A 22,981-nucleotide genomic window follows, 5' to 3' on the forward strand; every position below is an offset into this window, starting at 1 on the left:
TCGTCTAAAAAACGATATTATCGTTCAAAAAACGATAATATCGTTTTTTGACGATAATATCGTCCTGGATGAAAATATCCGCTGGACGATATTATCGTTATTTTCTTTTTCTGAACAAATTTATCGTTATTTTGGACGATATTATCGTCCTGGTCGATAATTTTTGGGACGATAATATCGTTTTTAATTTATTAATTTTTTTAAATTTGAGACTATAATATCGTCCAGGACGATAATATCGTTTTTAATTTATTTAAAATAAAAATTCTAGACGATAATATCGTCCTGGGCGATATTATCGTTCTGGATGGTTGTTGAAGACGAAACACAAAATCTTGTAGATAAACACCTTTTTATAGACGGCAAATATATATTAAAAATTGGTTCATTTGGTTCCGTAAATTTCAATTTTATAATAGAAAAATTACACAGACTAATTATGAGACGATGCGAGAAAAAAAAAATTAACTCCTAAGTTCCGACACCGTTCCGGCGCCCGGCTCGCATTGCGGCCCTCCGCTTCGCTCCGGGGCAATGGGCCGGATCGCTCGGCGTGTTAAAACGCTTTTTATGTACAATCTAAGTTGGTATTCATTTCGTAAAAAGATGAATTATTTAGGGACGAACTAAACGCCTTTTTTAAACACTGATGTGTAGGTGATTTCCTCTGACAATTGTTTTTTGATATTTTGGAAGAGAATTCGGTTCTTGCTGCACCTCTGAGTAAAATTAAGTCCTGGACAATATTACCACCCAAAACTAAACGATAATATCGTCCTGGGCGATATTATCGTTTTTCTAAACGATAGTATCGTGCTGGACGATATTATCATTTAAGAAAACGATAATATCGCCCAGGACGATATTATCGTTTTGGACGATATTATCGTACAGAAAACGAAAATATCCATTAGATTTTCTAGAACGGTAATATCGTCCAGAAAACGATAGTATCGTTTTCTGAACGATAATATCGTCGAGAAAACGATACTATCGTCCAGACAATATTTTAGAATTTTCCAATTTAGACGATATTATCGTCCTGGATGAAAATTTTTTGGACGATAATATCGTTTTTTTGGACGATAGTATCGTCTAAAAAACGATAATATCGTTCCTGACGATATTGACGGTGTCGAAATGTCCCGCCACCCATTCGTAAGACCCATGACTTTCGGTCAAGGGAATAATCAAGTCAAACTGTGATGTAAACTTCAACAATAAGAAATATAATCTAAACTAGATAGCGTGTCATAGTGGTATGCATACATGGTACTCATTGTACAGGTATAACATATAATATATACATAGTGTACACGGTATATGTTGATCTTTCTTACGCTCAACAATCGCAACAATACAAATACGAATCTCACAAATTCCTTTTAAGCAGCCTTGATGGTTCGTTTCCGACTTGCGATATTTTTTTGCTTATGGTATGGTATTGGCGAAAAAAGAAAACAACAAAGTGGTGACCTTAAAAATTTCGGGGATACGAATTTTATACAAAGTCATTGGAGTAATAGGAAGAATTTCCTATTGTTACCGAATCTTGTGGTAACTTGGAATAATTTATCTATTTAGTAGAAAATGTCTTCTTTTAAGCTGTCATATTGCGCCAAATATCGAAAACATTTTACGATTTACGAATATTGAAAGATGTGTTTTAACTCAGGTACTCAGATTTTGTATAAATTTTCTTGAGATAGGATTGGTTGGTCTTATAAGATGTGTAAATAAGTTGTTGATTAGCCGTTTAAATGTTTCGCCGGTAGTTTGTGACAACTACCGAGATGATGTAAATCTCAGATGTAAACTGAAATATTTGGACAGTAAACTAGTATCGACAACTTCTACATGCAATTTCGACGATAGTTTCTTTTAAAGGTAAAACAGGAACTAGAACCGCGATGAAAAGTTTCGAACTGCCAATAGTGTATCAAATAAAAACCCTTAAAGAATGAAAGTGACGCACGTCCTTATGTCTTTCTGCGTTTGAATGAACTCAAAAATGTCCATTTTACCGACAATTTAAATCTAATAACCAATTTCGTATTTAATTACAGTTTTAATCTAGTCGACATGGTTCGAAATGACGAAAATGAAGAAGCCACTCTCCTTAATCGTACAAATGGAGGCGGGCCCACAATTGCACCAAGTAAGTTACGTTTGCATAATTTTATAAGTTTTAGTTTTACCTAAAGAAAAACTGCTGCAAGGAGGAAATACCTTGTCAGTATGAAATTGTGCATACACCAACAAATGAGCGTTGAACAACCAAATAATTTGTTAAAGACATACGAAACTAATGGTAAGCTTCTTAAACATTTCTGAAATTTGCCTAATTTGTGGCGTGTGTGAACTTTTAGTTCACAGAGTAAGAATCAACGTCAGTTCGTTGTTCTGCCGGCACTATTGTGTTTATTGAGGCATTAATTGAATTAAATTTTGAGAGAAAGTTTTCCTTAAATAGAAGTTGACCATAACGGAAATATGTTCTCCTCATTCACTGAAGTGCGCTGAAACATTTCGAAATTCGTTTCTATGTGGTGTGAGTAAAGGTAAAGCCTGGCCTTTCAATGTTTATACAGCACTGTTTGAAGATCCAGTGAAATATTAAACCAAGGTGATTTCCAGGCTGGGAATGACAGGGCTGATTATTGGGAATTTCAGTTCTCAAAATTCTAAAAATTCTTAAAAAATTCTAAAATTTCTCAAAAATTCTTAAAATTCTTAAAAAATTCCTAAAAATTCCTAAAAATTCTGAAAAATTCCTAAAAATTCTGAAAAATTCCTAAAAATTCTTAAAAATTCCTAAAATTCTCAAAAATTCTTAAAAAATTCTTAAAAAATTCCCAATAATAAGCCCTGGAATGAAGAGCTTTGTAGAACCGCACATTCAATTTGAAACTTAAAATAATATTTCGTCGTATAACCCAAGAGAATCCACCGCGCCCAACGATACAAAAGGAAAGAACGTTGTTCTCCACTGTTATTGCTTCCTCTGATCGATAATAATGTTGTTGGTGGTGATACACAGTAGATATTTTCTTTCATTTATGGAAGTGTTTTGAAAATGGTGTTTGTGTTTAAACGATTCGTAAAATGATTTTCGATAAGTCTTCTGCCTCAAAACACTTCTCGTTTTCATTTCCTTGATGATAACGGTAGGGTCAATTTGTTTTCTTTCCCACGGCAATAATAGAGTCCGTAATCCAAAGTTATTACAAAAGAGATTCGTGTGGCTGGCATTAACAAACACTGCGCTCATTTCTATAGTTCCTCTTATCAAAACTATTTTTACTCATTCAGTATCTTAATGGGTCGTAAAAGTTTGCCATTTTTCTAATTATTTTAAAGCAGTAAAAAAAATCGTAAATTGTTCAACAGAAAGATACATCTGTGCAAATTGCCTTGTCATACCCTTATTTACGTTCTACTTCAGCAACAACTTTTTGATGGATATAAAGCAAAAAAAAAATTCTTTTCCATTTTTTGCTTTAGTCTAATTTCTATATGAACTTTGTATGTAGTCTCACTGCAATGAATCACAAGGAGAGAGAGACGAGAATGAAGCATTGAAAATGATAAAAGAAAAGAAACGCGCGGAATTTTTATCCAGTTTTTGGCTGGTAATTTTTCTTTTTCCTTTCTGCTAATACAACCGGTTTCTAGTGCTTCGACAAAACGTTTTTTTTTCTGTACATTTAGCATAACATACGATTGATTCATACAAGAAAAGTTTTATGGCCTTGCCTATGTTATCCGTATTAGATTTTCATTGAATGTTGGTCGTTAAAAACTGGACTGTAAATATACACTCCATACTTTGTTTACGACAGTTAGTTTTTCAATCTTCTTATACTTATTTACAGTGAAATGCTATAAACATGAGTGATAGTATTTTGAATTTTACAACCGTTATCATCATTTTGCATATATACAGATTGTCATTCCTCTTTAAATTAAAGCTTTTCAAATACTTAGTCACAGCACATAGTGCAGTTTGGTCAAATGGCATTGCAGTGTAACGAGAATAAATTATTTTCTGGTGAATAAATCGTGACAAATTGCTTTTTAGTCAATGATGAGTAAGAAAAAATCTTTTTCCATCATCCTAGTCATATACATCCAACAGTAAATATAATTTACCAGATGAAAATATCAAAAGGTAGTCGAAGACAGATGGTACGGATGCAAATTTAATTACAAACTCAACATTGTGCTATAAATACGATGAATACCTTTTCCGTAATTAGTGGACAGTCCTTTGAAAGGATGTCAAAGAAAATGGTTACCTGTAACATTCTCATAGACTTTGAGTAGAGTAGAGAATCTATTTTTAATTATAAATAATTATTACATTTTAAAACATCCATCCGTAATAAGGACGCCCACACGAAGGGTTATTTTCGAAAAAGTGCAGACTAAGAGTTGGTCACAAAAAAAAACGAGCCGTCGAAAATCGTATGCACGTCCTTATTGTGGACCCTTAACATTATTCATTTTTGTTGTGTTGGAATATTTTTTGCGCAGCGCAAATTCATTTCTCATCAATGTGAAGGCGCAATTAGTCTGCGAATAGCATTACTATTGACTGTTTTTAGAATTTGTGATTAAAGTTTTGTCAAGGGACGCAAGAGTCTGTACAATCGCAGTTTGTAATAGGCAGCAAAAATCTGTAATGTCACAGTTTGTAAAAGGGAAATATAGTCTGCAATGTCACAGTTTGTAAAAGGGATCAACAGTCTGCAATGTTACAGTTTGTAAAAGGGATCAACAGTCTGCAATGTTACAGTTTGTAAATAGTAGCAACACTCTGTTATGTCAAAGTTTGTAAAAGGTATCTGCACTCTGTAATGTTACAGTTTGTAAAAGGGAGCGACAGTCTGTAATGTTACAGTTTATAAAAGCGAATATCTACTTGTAATGTCACAGTTTGTAAAAGGGAAATATAGTCTGCAATGTCACAGTTTGTAAAAGGGATCAACAGTGTGTAATGTTACAGTTATTAAAAGGGATCAACAGTCTGCAATGTTACAGTTTGTAAATAGGAGCAACACTCTGTTATGTCAAAGTTTGTAAAAGGTATCTGCACTCTGTAATGTTACAGTTTGTAAAAGGGAGCGACAGTCTGTAATGTTACAGTTTATAAAAGCGAATATCAACTTGTAATGTCACAGTTTGTAAAAGGGAAATATAGTCTGCAATGTCACAGTTTGTAAAAGGGATCAACAGTGTGTAATGTTACAGTTATTAAAAGGGATCAACAGTCTGCAATGTTACAGTTTGTAAATAGTAGCAACACTCTGTTATGTCAAAGTTTGTAAAAGGTATCTGCACTCTGTAATGTTACAGTTTGTAAAAGGGAGCGACAGTCTGTAATGTTACAGTTTATAAAAGCGAATATCAACTTGTAATGTCACAGTTTGTAAAAGGGAAATATAGTCTGCAATGTCACAATTTGTAAAAGGGATCAACAGTCTGCAATGTTACAGTTTGTAAAAGGGATCAACAGTCTGCAATGTTACAGTTTGTAAATAGTAGCAACACTCTGTTATGTCAAAGTTTGTAAAAGGTATCTGCACTCTGTAATGTTACAGTTTGTAAAAGGGAGCCACAGTCTGTAATGTTACAGTTTATAAAAGCGAATATCTACTTGTAATGTCACAGTTTGTAAAAGGGAAATATAGTCTGCAATGTCACAGTTTGTAAAAGGGATCAACAGTGTGTAATGTTACAGTTATTAAAAGGGATCAACAGTCTGCAATGTTACAGTTTGTAAATAGTAGCAACACTCTATTATGTCAAAGTTTGTAAAAGGTATCTGCACTCTGTAATGTTACAGTTTGTAAAAGGGAGCGACAGTCTGTAATGTTACAGTTTATAAAAGCGAATATCAACTTGTAATGTCACAGTTTGTAAAAGGGAAATATAGTCTGCAATGTCACAGTTTGTAAAAGGGATCAACAGTCTGCAATGTTACAGTTTGTAAGTAGCAGCAACACTCTGTTATGTCAAAGTTTGTAAAAGGTATCTGCACTCTGTAATGTTACAGTTTGTAAAAGGGAGCGACAGTCTGTAATGTTACAGTTTATAAAAGCGAATATCTACTTGTAATGTCACAGTTTGTAAAAGGGAAATATAGTCTGCAATGTTACAGTTTGTAAAAGGTATCAACAGTCTGCAATGTTACAGTTTGTAAGTAGCAGCAACACTCTGTTATGTCAAAGTTTGTAAAAGGTATCTGCACTCTGTAATGTTACAGTTTGTAAAAGGGAGCGACAGTCTGTAATGTTACAGTTTATAAAAGCGAATATCTACTTGTAATGTCACAGTTTGTAAAAGGGAAATATAGTCTGCAATGTCACAGTTTGTAAAAGGGATCAACAGTCTGCAATGTTACAGTTTGTAAAAGGGATCAACAGTCTGCAATGTTACAGTTTGTAAATAGGAGCAACACTCTGTTATGTCAAAGTTTGTAAAAGGTATCTGCACTCTGTAATGTTACAGTTTGTAAAAGGGAGCGACAGTCTGTAATGTTACAGTTTATAAAAGCAAATATCAACTTGTAATGTCACAGTTTGTAAAAGGGAAATATAGTCTGCAATGTCACAGTTTGTAAAAGGGATCAACAGTCTGCAATGTTACAGTTTGTAAAAGGGATCAACAGTCTGCAATGTTACAGTTTGTAAATAGGAGCAACACTCTGTTATGTCAAAGTTTGTAAAAGGTATCTGCACTCTGTAATGTCACAGTTTGTAAAAGGGATCAACAGTGTGTAATGTTACAGTTTGTAAAAGGGATCAACAGTCTGCAATGTTACAGTTTGTAAATAGTAGCAACACTCTGTTATGTCAAAGTTTGTAAAAGGTATCTGCACTCTGTAATGTTACAGTTTGTAAAAGGGAGCGACAGTCTGTAATGTTAACAGTTTATAAAAGCGAATATCAACTTGTAATGTCACAGTTTGTAAAAGGGAAATATAGTCTGCAATGTCACAGTTTGTAAAAGGGATCAACAGTGTGTAATGTTACAGTTTGTAAAAGGGATCAACAGTCTGCAATGTTACAGTTTGTAAGTAGCAGCAACACTCTGTTATGTCAAAGTTTGTAAAAGGTATCTGCACTCTGTAATGTTACAGTTTGTAAAAGGGAGCGACAGTCTGTAATGTTACAGTTTATAAAAGCGAATATCAACTTGTAATGTCACAGTTTGTAAAAGGGAAATATAGTCTGCAATGTCACAGTTTGTAAAAAGGATCAACAGTCTGCAATGTTACAGTTTGTAAAAGGGATCAACAGTCTGCAATGTTACAGTTTGTAAATAGTAGCAACACTCTGTTATGTCAAAGTTTGTAAAAGGTATCTGCACTCTGTAATGTTACAGTTTGTAAAAGGGAGCGACAGTCTGTAATGTTACAGTTTATAAAAGCGAATATCAACTTGTAATGTCACAGTTTGTAAAAGGGAAATATAGTCTGCAATGTCACAGTTTGTAAAAGGGATCAACAGTGTGTAATGTTACAGCTTGTAAAAGGGATCAACAGTCTGCAATGTTACAGTTTGTAAATAGTAGCAACACTCTGTTATGTCAAAGTTTGTAAAAGGTATCTGCACTCTGTAATGTTACAGTTTGTAAAAGGAAGCTACAGTCTGTAATGTTACAGTTTATAAAAGCGAATATCAACTTGTAATGTCACAGTTTGTAAAAGGGAAATATAGTCTGCAATGTCACAGTTTGTAAAAGGGATCAACAGTGTGTAATGTTACAGCTTGTAAAAGGGATCAACAGTCTGCAATGTTACAGTTTGTAAATAGTAGCAACACTCTGTTATGTCAAAGTTTGTAAAAGGTATCTGCACTCTGTAATGTTACAGTTTGTAAAAGGGAGCGACAGTCTGTAATGTTACAGTTTATAAAAGCGAATATCAACTTGTAATGTCACAGTTTGTAAAAGGGAAATATAGTCTGCAATGTCACAGTTTGTAAAAGGGATCAACAGTGTGTAATGTTACAGCTTGTAAAAGGGATCAACAGTCTGCAATGTTACAGTTTGTAAATAGTAGCAACACTCTGTTATGTCAAAGTTTGTAAAAGGTATCTGCACTCTGTAATGTTACAGTTTGTAAAAGGAAGCTACAGTCTGTAATGTTACAGTTTATAAAAGCGAATATCAACTTGTAATGTCACAGTTTGTAAAAGGGAAATATAGTCTGCAATGTCACAGTTTGTAAAAGGGATCAACAGTGTGTAATGTTACAGCTTGTAAAAGGGATCAACAGTCTGCAATGTTACAGTTTGTAAATAGTAGCAACACTCTGTTATGTCAAAGTTTGTAAAAGGTATCTGCACTCTGTAATGTTACAGTTTGTAAAAGGGAGCGACAGTCTGTAATGTTACAGTTTATAAAAGCGAATATCAACTTGTAATGTCACAGTTTGTAAAAGGGAAATATAGTCTGCAATGTCACAGTTTGTAAAAGGGATCAACAGTGTGTAATGTTACAGCTTGTAAAAGGGATCAACAGTCTGCAATGTTACAGTTTGTAAATAGTAGCAACACTCTGTTATGTCAAAGTTTGTAAAAGGTATCTGCACTCTGTAATGTTACAGTTTGTAAAAGGAAGCTACAGTCTGTAATGTTACAGTTTATAAAAGCGAATATCAACTTGTAATGTCACAGTTTGTAAAAGGGAAATATAGTCTGCAATGTCACAGTTTGTAAAAGGGATCAACAGTGTGTAATGTTACAGCTTGTAAAAGGGATCAACAGTCTGCAATGTTACAGTTTGTAAATAGTAGCAACACTCTGTTATGTCAAAGTTTGTAAAAGGTATCTGCACTCTGTAATGTTACAGTTTGTAAAAGGGAGCGACAGTCTGTAATGTTACAGTTTATAAAAGCGAATATCAACTTGTAATGTCACAGTTTGTAAAAGGGAAATATAGTCTGCAATGTCACAGTTTGTAAAAGGGATCAACAGTGTGTAATGTTACAGTTTGTAAATAGGAGCAACACTCTGTTATGTCAAAGTTTGTAAAAGGTATCTGCACTCTGTAATGTTACAGTTTGTAAAAGGGATCAACAGTCTGCAATGTTACAGTTTGTAAATAGTAGCAACACTCTGTTATGTCAAAGTTTGTAAAAGGTATCTGCACTCTGTAATGTTACAGTTTGTAAAAGGAAGCTACAGTCTGTAATGTTACAGTTTATAAAAGCGAATATCAACTTGTAATGTCACAGTTTGTAAAAGGGAAATATAGTCTGCAATGTCACAGTTTGTAAAAGGGATCAACAGTGTGTAATGTTACAGCTTGTAAAAGGGATCAACAGTCTGCAATGTTACAGTTTGTAAATAGTAGCAACACTCTGTTATGTCAAAGTTTGTAAAAGGTATCTGCACTCTGTAATGTTACAGTTTGTAAAAGGGAGCGACAGTCTGTAATGTTACAGTTTATAAAAGCGAATATCAACTTGTAATGTCACAGTTTGTAAAATGGATCAATTTTCTGTAATTTTACAGTTTGTAAAAGGGATATACACTATGTAATGCTACCGTTTGTTATAGGGAGCAACGCTCTGTTATGTCACAGTTTGTAAAAGGGATCAACACTCTGTGTTACAGTGTATAAAGTGTACCGACACTCTCTAATGTTACAGTTTGTAAAAGGAAGCGACAATCTGTAATGTTGCCGTTTGTTATAGGGAGCAGCACTTTGTAATGTCACAGTTTGTTTGGGTAATGATACAGTTGGTAAAAGGGATGATCAATCCCTAGTTTTACAGTTTGTACATGTGACCAACAGTCTTCAAAGCTTAAACAATGGATAAACAGTTTCTTTCGTTGCATTTTGCAATATATATACTTTACAAATTATCGAACAATTCTAATTTTTTGACTGAACGAATTTTCTTTGTTTTAACTCTACTTTTATTTTAGAAGATATTTTTAGTTATTTACAGTTTTTCAAATAATTAACTGCGAATAGTATCAATATTGACTGTTGGCAGTTGACTGCGAATAGCATCAAAATTGACTATTGGCAGTTGACTGCGAAAAGCATCAATATTGACTACTCGCAGTCTGCAAATAGCATTAATATTGCCTATTTGCAGATGACTGCGAATAGTCACTTCGTTATTGTAAAGTGTAAATGGATGGTATGAATGTTCATGTCACATGTACAAAAGTGATTACAAACTTACGATTGTACATGGTTTTCGCGAGTGTGATAGAAGTGAATTAAAAGTCCCTTCTAAGATTTGAAATTCATAATGTGAGTGTGTAAGAATGTGAAGAACTGAGCGTATTATTGCAGTTCGCGAAAAAAAAATCATGTCTCATGCAATTTACTCGTACATATACGAACGTTCTTCTTTATTTTTTTTTAACTCAGCAAATTTCAGCGGTTATTCTTTTTCGCATATGCATATAAATCAATGATTTTCTTTTAGCAAAATAAAACAAAAAATTATGAAAAAAAAACGAAAGAAATAAATATAATCGTGCGTTCATATTACAGATGGATCGAATATCGAACGGGCACCATTCTTGGCCAAACCAGTGCGCCTCACGCCTGCTTGGGAAGCGAATAATTTACCGAACGACGAACTTAATTTTAAAGGTAAACTATTTTTGTGTACTTTTTATTATTTATATGGTCCTGGTCCACGCACGACTCAGGCAATTTAAATAAATAAAAAAAGAAACGTTTGATCGATTTGTCGGGATTATTAAAATAGTTTCTTTTTGTTTTGTCATTTATATTCAATTGGTGCAGGGATGACAATGGAACGGGCTAGAATGGAAATAAATCCACCATATGATAGGTATAGATTGATATTTTTTACATTATTACTGCATGGAGTGGGTACGTTAACGCCATGGAATATGTTTATAACTGCGAAAGAGGTTGGTGGTGCTTATTTGTTGTGAATTTCATGTTTCCTAATGGTTTCGAACAAATTTTTCCAGTATTTTGTTAAATATAAATTGGGTGAAGAATATACGGGCGAAAGTAGTGAGTACAGTAACAACTTCCTTCCGTACATTGCACTGGCATCTCAAATACCAAATGTTTTCTTCAATTGGATTAATATATTCGTAAATTTAGGGTAAGATTCGGTGTTTCCTTGTCTGGTAATAGAATTTGTTTGAACATTTCTTTTCGTTTTTAGAGGAAATTTAACGCCTCGCATTGTGTTGAGTATTTTAGTGGAAGTTTTCGTTTTCATTGTGACTGTTGCCCTTGCGATGGCTGATTCGTCGGACTGGCCCGGAGCATTTTTCTGGATTACAATCGGTTTGGTGGTTGTGTTAAATAGTAAGTCGATGTTGGATCATTTCTCCCTTAACAATCAACTTGCTAAAAAAATATCTTGATGTGTGCAAAATTGTCATCTCCTTTGATTGACCTACATTTGAGATGCAATGCAGCTATGGTTGAAAGCGTATATTTTAGGAATTGCTCCAAGTAGCATCATTATACACTAGTGGCAGATGAACTGCATAAAATACGGACTTAATTGTGCACACTGTTTTTGCAGCAAGTTGTTCTTTGGTTATGGATTTGTATTCAGCGAACGTATAAAATAACGAGTAAAACTCCTTTCCAGTTGCCGGAGGAATTTATCAAAATTCAGTGTATGGAATGGCGGCCAAATTACCGTTCAAATATACGGGCGCTGTAGTACTTGGTTCGAACATTAGTGGTACATTAACATCGATCATTTCGATTGCCAGCACATATTTTTCCTCCTCGGTGCGAACAGCTGCCATTTATTATTTCATAGCAGCAATGTTTGTGCTGCTGGCTTGTTTCGACACATATTTTGCCTTACCTCTGAACGTAAGCATTTATTCGAATGCCGTACCGGAAAAATCGCAAAAAATTTCGTTGAGGTTTTGACTGTATTTTTCAGAAATTTTATCGTTACCATGAAATGTTGCACAGCAAAGAGTTGGAAAAATCGAAAATTGTCAGTGGCAGAACTACTTCCCGTCCACCATATTGGACGATATTCAAGCAAGCGTTTCCGCAACTCTTTAACGTATTTTTCGTTTTCTTCGTAACATTATCCATTTTCCCGTCGGTTCATTCAGGTAACGTCGACATACCGAGTCATTTTTTTTTTTCAAATGGTCATTAATACCATCCGCTGTTGTTTACAGATGTTCAACAGTCTGATCCAAATTTCATAGTGCCGAAAGATTTGTATCTGAACGTTCTATGTTTCCTAACGTTCAATCTGTGTGCTATGATTGGTAGTTTATTGACATCTTGGATGCAATGGGTAAGAAACATCCATTCAATTTTTCGTTTACGGAAAATTAATTTTTCTTTTTTTTACCAACCAACCAGCCCAAAAAGGAGTACTTATGCATCCCAGTGTTTTTACGTGTGGTCTTTATTCCACTGTTTCTGTTTTGTAACTATAAACCGGCCGGTGTGACACGTATCATGCCGATATACATAGTGAATGATTGGATTTACTGGGCCATCGCCGTGCTCATGGGCATCAGTTCGGGTTACTTAAGTTCACTGGGAATGATGTACGCACCACAAACGGTAAAGCCACAACATGCCGTTACCGCAGGTATGTTTGCGGCAGCTATGTTAATTACAGGTATCTTCTCCGGCATTACGTTTTCGTTGGTATTTCCGAAAATTGTTTCGAATTTATCTTGGTAATAATTTTAGTAGAACACTTTTTATGTAGGTAGTATGTTGATCATACGAAGTTTTTTCTTTAATACAATCACTGACTGCAAACTAATTCCGGTATAAGATTGTTAAAACAACATTTTTTAAAGTTTGAATTTTAGTTTTTTTTACAGTAAATAAAATGAAAAATTATTGAATCTGTTTTTCACGCGACAGATAATTTAAAGTGAAAGAAAATAATTGAAGGAGAAAATCTACTATTTCAAATAATCAACTCCATTTACAATAAACAATCATATCTATTCAGGCGAATAATTGATAAATTAATAATAATGAATATAAAACACAAAAAAAAATATAAAAAGGAAATATATTAAACGAATTAAAGATTAAAACTTTTCAAGACTTTATAAGACAGAAATTTAATGAAAATATTTAACTAGTCCTTAAGAAAACGGTACGCTCAAAACAAAATAATTTTTATCTTCTTCTATTCGAATTTTCTAATTTGAAACACATCCATAAATCTCGTCAGCCTTTATCCGCAGATTTTTCGGCGCCTCAATTCCACTTTCCGAAACCTCCACTAAAGGCCCGTCATTGGGAAATGACAGGACAGTTTCCCGAAAATGTATGGAAAATTTTATCACAAAAATTCGTGTATTCGTGCACCGTCTCTTTAGGTCGCCAAGGCATATTTGAACACTAAACACTTTTTACTCGATGCAAAAACAAAATTTTGTTTTTGTATTGTCGCAGTTTGTAAAAGGGAAATATAGTCTGCAATGTCACAGTTTGTAAAAGGGATCAACAGTGTGTAATGTTACAGTTTGTAAAAGGGATCAACAGTCTGCAATGTTACAGTTTGTAAATAGGAGCAACACTCTGTTATGTCAAAGTTTGTAAAAGGTATCTGCACTCTGTAATGTTACAGTTTGTAAAAGGGAGCGACAGTCTGTAATGTTACAGTTTATAAAAGCGAATATCAACTTGTAATGTCACAGTTTGTAAAAGGGAAATATAGTCTGCAATGTCACAGTTTGTAAAAGGGATCAACAGTCTGCAATGTTACAGTTTGTAAAAGGGATCAACAGTCTGCAATGTTACAGTTTGTAAAAGGGATCAACAGTGTGTAATGTTACAGTTATTAAAAGGGATCAACAGTCTGCAATGTTACAGTTTGTAAAAGGGATCAACAGTGTGTAATGTTACAGTTATTAAAAGGGATCAACAGTCTGCAATGTCACAGTTTGTAAAAGGGATCAACAGTCTGCAATGTTACAGTTTGTAAAAGGGATCAACAGTGTGTAATGTTACAGTTATTAAAAGGGATCAACAGTCTGCAATGTCACAGTTTGTAAAAGGGATCAACAGTCTGCAATGTTACAGTTTGTAAAAGGGATCAACAGTGTGTAATGTTACAGTTATTAAAAGGGATCAACAGTCTGCAATGTCACAGTTTGTAAAAGGGATCAACAGTGTGTAATGTTACAGTTATTAAAAGGGATCAACAGTCTGCAATGTTACAGTTTGTAAATAGGAGCAACACTCTGTTATGTCAAAGTTTGTAAAAGGTATCTGCACTCTGTAATGTCACAGTTTGTAAAAGGGATCAACAGTGTGTAATGTTACAGTTAGTAAAAGGGATCAACAGTCTGCAATGTTACAGTTTGTAAATAGGAGCAACACTCTGTTATGTCAAAGTTTGTAAAAGGTATCTGAACTCTGTAATGTTACAGTTTGTATTTGAACACTAAACACTTTTTACTCGATGCAAAAACAAAATTTTGTTTTTGTATTGTCGCGACAAAAACACAGAAAATATTTCGACACAACTGTGACACTCCGCTATTATAAGGACTAGAATGAATGTTTGCTGTGTTCTTCGGCGGTAAAACATTTTCATTCAAAAAAGTGTCGGACATATTATAAAAATCATGAAACATTTGACAAAGGGTAGCGTATACATTTAATGATGCTCATCGACCATTTTTTAAAGCTTTACGAGAGCTCAGCGGACATTCTAATAATTCTCCGCTGAGCTCTAATAATTCTTCGCTGAGCTTTAACAAACCTCCGCTGAGCTCTAATAATTCTCCGCTAGGCTTCAGGAAGTGTCCGGTAGGTCTAAGCAAGTTGCAGGAAGACTTAATGGAGTGAATCGGACACTCAGCGGAGATCTGCCAAAGCTAAGTGGAGTCTTATTAAATCATAGCAACAATTATTAGGTATCCGCTGATACTTATTGAGTGTTCGCCTCATTGCCTTACTACAACGTGCTAAGGTCTGACGGACTCTTACTGAAGCCTAGCAGAGAATCATTAGAACTCATTAGAGGTTTGTCAAAGCTCAGCGGAGAATTATTAGAGCTCAGCGGAGGTTTGTTAAAGCTCAGCGGAGAATTATTCGACCTCAGCCGATATTTTTGTTCGAAGAGGTGGTATAATTAGACTCAGCGAAGTCTTGTTAGCTTACTAAAGAAGTGGGAGAGGTTACAATTTTTTATAAATGTCTACCATCGTTGAAGTGTCGGACACTTTTTTGAATGGAAATATTTTACCGCCGAAGTGAACACAGCAAACATTCATTCTAGTCCTTATAATAGCGGAGTGTCACAGTTGTGTCGAAATATTTTCTGTGTTTTTATCGCGACAAAACAAAAAAAAAACTTTTTGTTTTTGCATCGAGTAAAAAGTGTTTTAGTGTTTAAATATGCCTTGGGGACATAAAGAGACGGTGCACGAATACAATGGAAAGCATCATGGGTGAGTTTCTTTGAATCTTTTCGGTGAATTTTTGTGATAAAATTTTCCATACATTTTCGGGAAACTGTCCTGTCATTTCCCAATGACGGGCCTTTTAAGGCCAGGTCAGATTAAAACCTGAACTGAAAAACTTGAAACCTGACCTGAACCGCAAATAAACATCATCTGAGCCTGACAATAGAAAACCTGAAACTATCTGCCATGTTTGCACAATAAAACATTTCTGAATTGCTGTTCATCATGTCTGGAGTGAATCAGGTCATTTCCGGTTATATTTGAAACAGGTCAGATTTGGTCAGATCAGGTCAGGTAATAATTGACAACAAATCTTGTACTTCCTTAGTGTTACTATACGATTCGCTATATAAGTAAGAGGTTCCCTTACCACAGATCATCAATTTATTGTTGACTTCGTTGTCAATAACAGATGCTTACCTGTTTTTAAAAGGTTTTAAAAAGTGGAGGCTGCTCTCACTTTTCTTCTTCTTCTTCTGTTTGAGTTGATATATCTAAATCAAACAAAATATCGTTTTATTAGTGAAAACCGGGTTTTTCTGTAACAAAAAATTTTCATATTCCATGCCCTTCGGCAAAAATCGATACTTCCACTCTACACGGAAAATGAAGACATTTCCTGCCTAACATATTCATGCGGACTCGCCTAATCCGTCGACGGAAAATAGAGACGAATGTCTGGGGATCTACGCTTTTCATTTCTAAACTTTGTTGGCTCGTTTTGCAAGTCACAAGATCAGCTATATAAAAAACGCTGAGGCCCAATGCGTCAGCCAATTGTCCACATTTTTATTTTTAAATTTTAGTGTAGAGTTTGAGACAAGTTTCAACTTCAACTTCTTCAACCGTCGATTCGGGCTACATTTTAAACAAGAGAAACCCACTTTTCGACTTTTCAATTCAATAGTGATCATAATTCTTATTCAACAATACTTTTGCAGTAATGCCGCATAATTAACGATTGTTAGTTTGAATACCAGAAAGTACATAGTAATAAGAATGCTACAATAACATACATAGCATGCGTGCAGCATTGCATAATGCATAATAGTACAATCGTTTGACAAAATTGACTGCCTAACGTTAACGTTTATTTATTTCTTTCGCCAAAATTGAAACAGCCTTTAGACATTAACTGTTTAGTCTATAAAATGTGTTCCCCTAACCATTTGTCATGAATCCGATGAGACTTTGCTCGTTCTAAGGGAATTTTATAAAAAATTGTTATCTACAATACACACCTCCTACCTAACAATCTAAACTAGTGACGCCAACATTAGCCTTATTGATGTATTCGTTTTCCAAACAGAACAAAAAAAATCAATATGATAAGTGCTACAGAAATGATAAATAAGCCCAACATCAAAATGATTCATTACATTATTATCATGGATCCGTGTTATACATAGATAGTTCGTTCGAAACCAAATTTGGTATGGCTACGGCATTAGTCTTTTAGAAACGGTAAGCCAGATTAAATCTGTTGAAAGCACTTCTCATCAGTGTCTAATATGAAATTTTTTACTTAAAATAGTTTCTGCATAAATTATGCTTACGAGGTCACAAGTCAGAGCTAATCTCCTAATGTTTTTTTGTCGAAGATAACCGATAACTTGCCGTCACTAAAAGGTTAAAAAAATTCATATTTGCGATGATAAGTTCTAGTGCTGGTAAGAATTGTTAAATTGATCACTGCATAAATCAGCGTTAAATATTTTGAGACCCCATTAGCCTGTAAATAAAATCCCAACAAAAATCTCTTCGAGAAAAGTGTGACGCAGTCTTTGAAATACAATTTCTAAAATGAATGATATCGCTAGAGTTGACGCTTTCAGCTTCGTTACGTAATTGTATTTCAAAGACTGCGTCACACTTTTCTCGAAGAGATTTTTGTTGGGATATCAGTCGTTTTAGAAGTTTTAGAACACTGCTTTTTATAACAGTTTATAACAGAAATTCAAAAATTTGACGAAATTCGAAAATTTGACGAAATTCGAAAATTTGACGAAATTCGAAAATTCGACGAAATTCGAAAATTTGACGAAAATCGACAATTTGACGAAAATCGAAAATTTGACGAAATTCGAAAATTTGACGAAAATCGACAATTTGACGAAAATCGAAAATTTGACGAAATTCGAAAATTTGACGAAAATCGACAATTTGACGAAAATCGAAAATTTGACGAAATTCGAAAATTCGACGAAAATGAAAAAATTTGACGAAATTCGAAAATTTGACGAAATTTAACGAAAATCGAAAATTTGACGAAATTCGAAAATTTGACAAAGAAAGTAACTCTCTACCAGCCACCATTCAAGAAATACCTCTAAAAACATAATTGACCCACCCATTTCCAACTTTCGACATTTTTCACATATGCCCCTCTGTTCTACTCGTAAAATTCTGAGACTTTGCCGAAGAAAGTAATTCTCTATCTCACATAACCCAAAAAAATATTAGTCCTTTCATCCTACGCTCGAGTAGCTCAAAATTTGGTCACTCTAATCACTCTACCTCAAACGAATCTGACCCGATTTTTTTAATTATTTTTTTTGTTTGAATCGTGTTACGAATACCTTTCATTTGATGGGTCACACGCCTCTGTAGGTTTCAATACAGCTAAGCTACAGCCGAAAACGCGTTCCCGACCCTCGAAAACCACACTCAGAAACCACTTCGAGGCCAATAAAACTAAATTCTGGTTTTTCCTGGGGTAATAGCGTATCACATTTTCATTTTTATGCCCACCCTGAGGTTCCTGCAAAATTTCATGGAGATTGGCTGACTAGTTTCCGAGATCGACCGTCGATAGATAGACAGATAGACAGATAGACAGATAGAAACATACAGAGTAAGTTGAAAGATTTTGATTGTTTGAAAAACGTTAATTTGGTGCATTTTCTATCAAAATGACCAACTTCAAAACGATGGCAATTTTAAAGTTACATAGTCGAGTGATAGCTCGTTTTGCTCGTATTTGAATAAGATAGAATAGGATTTGTGGTGATACAGGCCAAAGGAAAGAAACTTAAATTCTCGCCTATATATAGTTGCCGCGTCTCAAAAAATTTTCTTCGTTCTTTTTTTGGAAGTTAGACTGCGTCAAGTCCTCCGCTATCGCTCCGGACATGATGCATATTTCCCATCGCATATGTGAATCATTTGCACACAACAACTTTTTCTTTTAATAATTCAAGAATGTAATGGTATATTACTTCCGAGGACATCTTTGAACCTCGGAAGTACAATCCTTTACGTGATTACGCAATGTAAATGAAAATGAAACATGCCGTAACACGTAAAGCTTTATTACTATCGTCTTACTACCAACAATAAGTGAACATAGCAAGCTTCTGAATTCTCGTCGAAATTTCCATTTTTCTATTAGAAATGAAACTGAGCTCAAAAATCTCCAAATCAATTCAAATATATCAGAAGAAGCAACTATGTTTGTTCGACCTAGCTCGGCGTATTACATTTTGTATGCGATCGTTAATAGTTTTTAGCTTTCAACACTCTTACACTCCATCATACACCATACTCTTCCACCTTTGATAAGAAAAGCAATAACTGATAAGTAACTTTAAAACAACAATTTTATGAACGGAAAAGACAATTCTAATTACCTCTTATGATAAATAAAATGCTACACATTGCTTATTTCTAAATAAAACAAACATTTGCTTCAGCATTATAATACAAATTACAAATAAAGACCAATCGATTTTGCTGCGTTGACCACTATAAAGTTTCAAATGTTAAAAAGTTACTAAAATTGATTTTTCAGATTAGTTTACAGATTGATGTGCTTCGGATGACAGTTTTCTTAAGTAATCTAGCTGCGAGCTATTCTGAAAAATCCATAATTTCTGTAAAAAGTATTGGAAAATCACGAAATCTACTCCGAAAATTAAAAACTTCTTTACCAACAATCTAATAGTGTATTCAAGTAGGAAAATAACGTATTTACTAAAGCCAGCTTTTTCAGCACAGCCACTAAATATTTTTAGGCCAATTTTTTGCTTACTTTTTGTCGCAAACTACGTATTTTTTGGTCTAAATTTTTCTGGAAAAATTTTAAGTCAATTTATTTGAAAAACAAAATCGAAAAAAGACTGCTCACAATCGACAAAGTCAGTAAAAAACTATCGTTTCGATAAATTAGAAATTACAATAAGAAAAAACCGCTTGATTTTTCAAAGTGTCTACCGGTACATGCATTGATATAAGATTGTTTAAACATACCAATATTTATGTTAACACAGCACCTCATTCATTGCGGAACCTCTTTAAACTCCTCGGTAACTATTTCATTCATTCCCTTAATTAACTGCAGAATTTCAAACTACTTCGGTTCTGGAGTGCAGAATTTGCAACAGCTGTCCCTTCAGCATTTGCTGTTCATACTATTATTGACATCAGATTTGTATTAGCCGCTCACTTATTCACTCACACACCCACACACACAGTGAGTAAACCGACAAATACACTACTATCATAAACAATAGTATGAGCACTAGCTGTTGCAAATTCTGCACAACAGTGAAATTTACTGAGTGTTTATAAACTTTGGGCGCGAAGCAGGTGAAAATCTAGTGGTCAACGTTGATTTGAGGTTTTAAAAAAAATCTGATTGAAACATAAAATACACATAATCGACACACGCAATGCTTTTATGTATGTAAGTAAAAATAAGATTAAAAGTAATCGATTTTTTCTTTGTAATAAAATACAACAACAACAACAACAAAATATTGCACAATTTTTCTACCGCCATGCCAAAAGACAAATAAATTGAAGACATTTTTTTCGTACATAGCAAAATTATGTCTCTGCTTTATACAATTTTTAAATTTTTTAAATAAATAAAAGAAGAATTCATATATATTATATTCAATATACGAAAATATATTTAAAAAAAAGAATAATGAAAAAAAAAAAACAAAAAAAAACAAAACCAAAATAATTGACAATAATATTGGTGAATATACAAAACAAAAGTTGATTAATATAAAAAGCCATTAATTTGTTATGGATATGAATTGAAAATAAGCGAAAGTCTAACACACCAAATGAACTTTATTTAAAAAAAAGTGAATTTCTGGTAGACCTGTTGCAAGTTAAAAGATTTATATTTAATTTAGCTGCCCCCTCATCCACGTAGAATAAAAGTGTTTTATCGTATTTTTAATTAGAAATGGAAAATGGAATTGTTTTGATTTTCATTTTATATAGATTTTATTTTCCCGAATTCATTTCAAAACGGAGTCTGTTTTAAATTTATGAATTTTTTGTTTGTTTGTTTGTTAATTTCAATTAAGCGTAAAGTGGAGATGAAAAATATTGTTTCAAATATTGTAGCTTTAGTTTCCTTTTTTTTATTGATAATTTTATAGATTATAATTATTGTAATTTGGACTTTTAATAAAAAAAAATTAAAAATATAAAAAAAACGAGCACAAAAATTTTCTAAGAACACATTTTCACGGACAACCAAATATTCGAAATGTTGTAATGGTTGAAGAAAGATGCTAACGTAAGTTTTTGTCACGAATTAAATTTTCTAAATTACCAGTACCAGTACCAGTACCAGTAATTGTAAAATTTACAATGTAATCCAATATCGTTTGTGGGGTAACGACAATCCGTTTGAGAAGGACATCCGACCATAGCCTATTTTAGGCATTAAATTCCCGAAAATTCTTGAAATTCTTGAAATTCTCGAAAATTCCCGAAAATTCTAGAAATTCCCGAAAATTCTCGAAGATTCCCGAAAATTCCCGAAAATTCTCGAAATTCACGAAAATTCTCTAAAATTCTCGAAAATTCCCGAAAATTCTCTAAAATTCTCGAAAATTCTTGAAATTCTCGAAAATTCCCGAAAATTCTCGAAATTCACGAAAATTCTCTAAAATTCTCGAAAATTCCCGAAAATTCTCTAAAATTCTTGAAATTCTCGAAAATTCCCGAAAATTCTCTAAAATTCTCGAAAATTCTCTAAAATTCCCGAAAATTCTTGAAAATTCCCGAAATTCTTAAAAATTGTTAAAACACTAGAAACTCGCTCCGTTTCGATTTTATCGTTCTTCAAAGTGTGGTAGTCTACCTCTATGGTGTGGCTTTACATATTTCAAGCGACAAAGAGCTATTTTTAAGATTTTTCGATTTTCCGATATTGGTGTCACCGCCTTCGTGATCAACTCAGAGGTGTCTTAACCTGTTATTTCAGAACCTTAATAGAACTGACGTGTATGAGGTAAAAGTAAAAATTTTAGTTCACAGTTCGTAGTTTTTACCAATGAATGTATACGTACTAGTTATGGCAGATTCTTCAAAATCTGTCGATTTATACTGAACGCACTCATTATTTTTGTCAAGATAAAAATAAGCGTGAAAATCGTTATTTCCTCCGAGGTGATTTTTGGCATCGGGGAATCTGGCACACGCGATCGTAGTATGCGTCCTTTAACTACATGTAACGAAAAGTCATGACTGTGCCAGATTCGCTCCTTACAGGTGAATCTGGCACACCATCAGTTTGCATGGTGTGCCAAATTACCCCACGCCCATTAGACCATACCTGGGTGATTTATCCTGCATTTGTTTTTACGCTAAGAGGGATTCTTTTGAAAAACAGCCTACCGAAATCGGATGCATTTTCAGTGGACTTTTTTTTATCTGTGCCTAGAAAGGTATTCGACCCTAGAAGCCAAAACCACTTTCAAGTTTCAAGTGGTTTTGGCTTCTAGGGTCGAATACCTTTCTAGGCACAGATAAAAAAAAGTCCACTGAAAATGCATCCGATTTCGGTAGGCTGTTTTTCAAAAGGATCCCTCTAATTCAATGTTCGAGCTTTTTATTTTTCACTTCTTGCTGCGCTGTGGCATTATTTTCAAGTGATCAGCTTTCTTTTTCTACATGATTTACGTTATTGAAAGTAGTAGGATAGCGCAAACAAATGAAGATCAGCTCAGCCCTTAAAGTAAGGTCTGTAGTTCTAAATGTTTCATTTTAGACTTCACCATTCATGTTTCCTATCAAAACAATTTCTTTTTGTAAATGTTCGGTTTTAATACCCTGACGTGCGAATTGAAATTTTCCCTTTTAGCTCATGGACTCTTGCACTCATCAAACTAAAAAATTTGGTACGTATTTTTTACGAGATTAGGCAATGTAAAGTTAATTCGCAAACTCTATATAGTTTTATCTCCTGTAATGTCATAATATTCACAATTTGAGTGTCACTTTTAGAATCAAAATGGGCTAGATTTAAACACGTCATTCACAGAACGTACGTTTATTAACTGAAAATTTCGATAAATGGTCATTTGCGCACGGCTAACTTCGATAATTTCACATTTATTCACGGAAAATTGACAAATTCTTGACAGTGTACTAGATGTGTGTTTTATTTGCGGGGAATATGAATGAGTGACGGCGTCATGGCGTGTTTATGTTTCAGTTTGATTTTTTTAATTTGTTTTTTATGATGATTATGACATTACAGGAGATAAAACCTTGTTCCTAACACG

At 33.9% G+C, this 22,981-nt stretch overlaps 1 protein-coding gene across 3 annotated transcripts in view; it reads left to right on the forward strand.

Moving 5' to 3' along the window:
• LOC119067783 (equilibrative nucleoside transporter 1) overlaps window positions 1–13,008 on the forward strand; it is a 35,131-nt gene extending 22,123 nt beyond the window's left edge. For 2 of the 3 annotated variants that reach the window (XM_037170922.1, XM_037170921.1), the window contains exons 2-10: window positions 2,067–2,158; window positions 10,525–10,626; window positions 10,783–10,913; window positions 10,977–11,116; window positions 11,180–11,325; window positions 11,618–11,850; window positions 11,924–12,104; window positions 12,174–12,295; window positions 12,364–13,008. In XM_037170922.1, coding sequence (XP_037026817.1) covers window positions 2,083–2,158; window positions 10,525–10,626; window positions 10,783–10,913; window positions 10,977–11,116; window positions 11,180–11,325; window positions 11,618–11,850; window positions 11,924–12,104; window positions 12,174–12,295; window positions 12,364–12,693 — 1,461 coding nt within the window. In that variant the 5' untranslated portion in view covers window positions 2,067–2,082 and the 3' untranslated portion in view covers window positions 12,694–13,008. Of the gene's footprint in view, window positions 1–2,066; window positions 2,159–3,880; window positions 4,092–10,524; window positions 10,627–10,782; window positions 10,914–10,976; window positions 11,117–11,179; window positions 11,326–11,617; window positions 11,851–11,923; window positions 12,105–12,173; window positions 12,296–12,363 lie in introns of those variants that run through there. The other variant, XM_037170924.1, reaches the window with a different exon arrangement.
• The last annotated feature ends 9,973 nt before the right edge of the window (window positions 13,009–22,981 follow it).

This window comes from Bradysia coprophila (assembly GCF_014529535.1).
Source record: "Bradysia coprophila strain Holo2 chromosome X unlocalized genomic scaffold, BU_Bcop_v1 contig_128, whole genome shotgun sequence".
Taxonomy (NCBI): Eukaryota; Metazoa; Arthropoda; class Insecta; order Diptera; family Sciaridae; genus Bradysia; species Bradysia coprophila.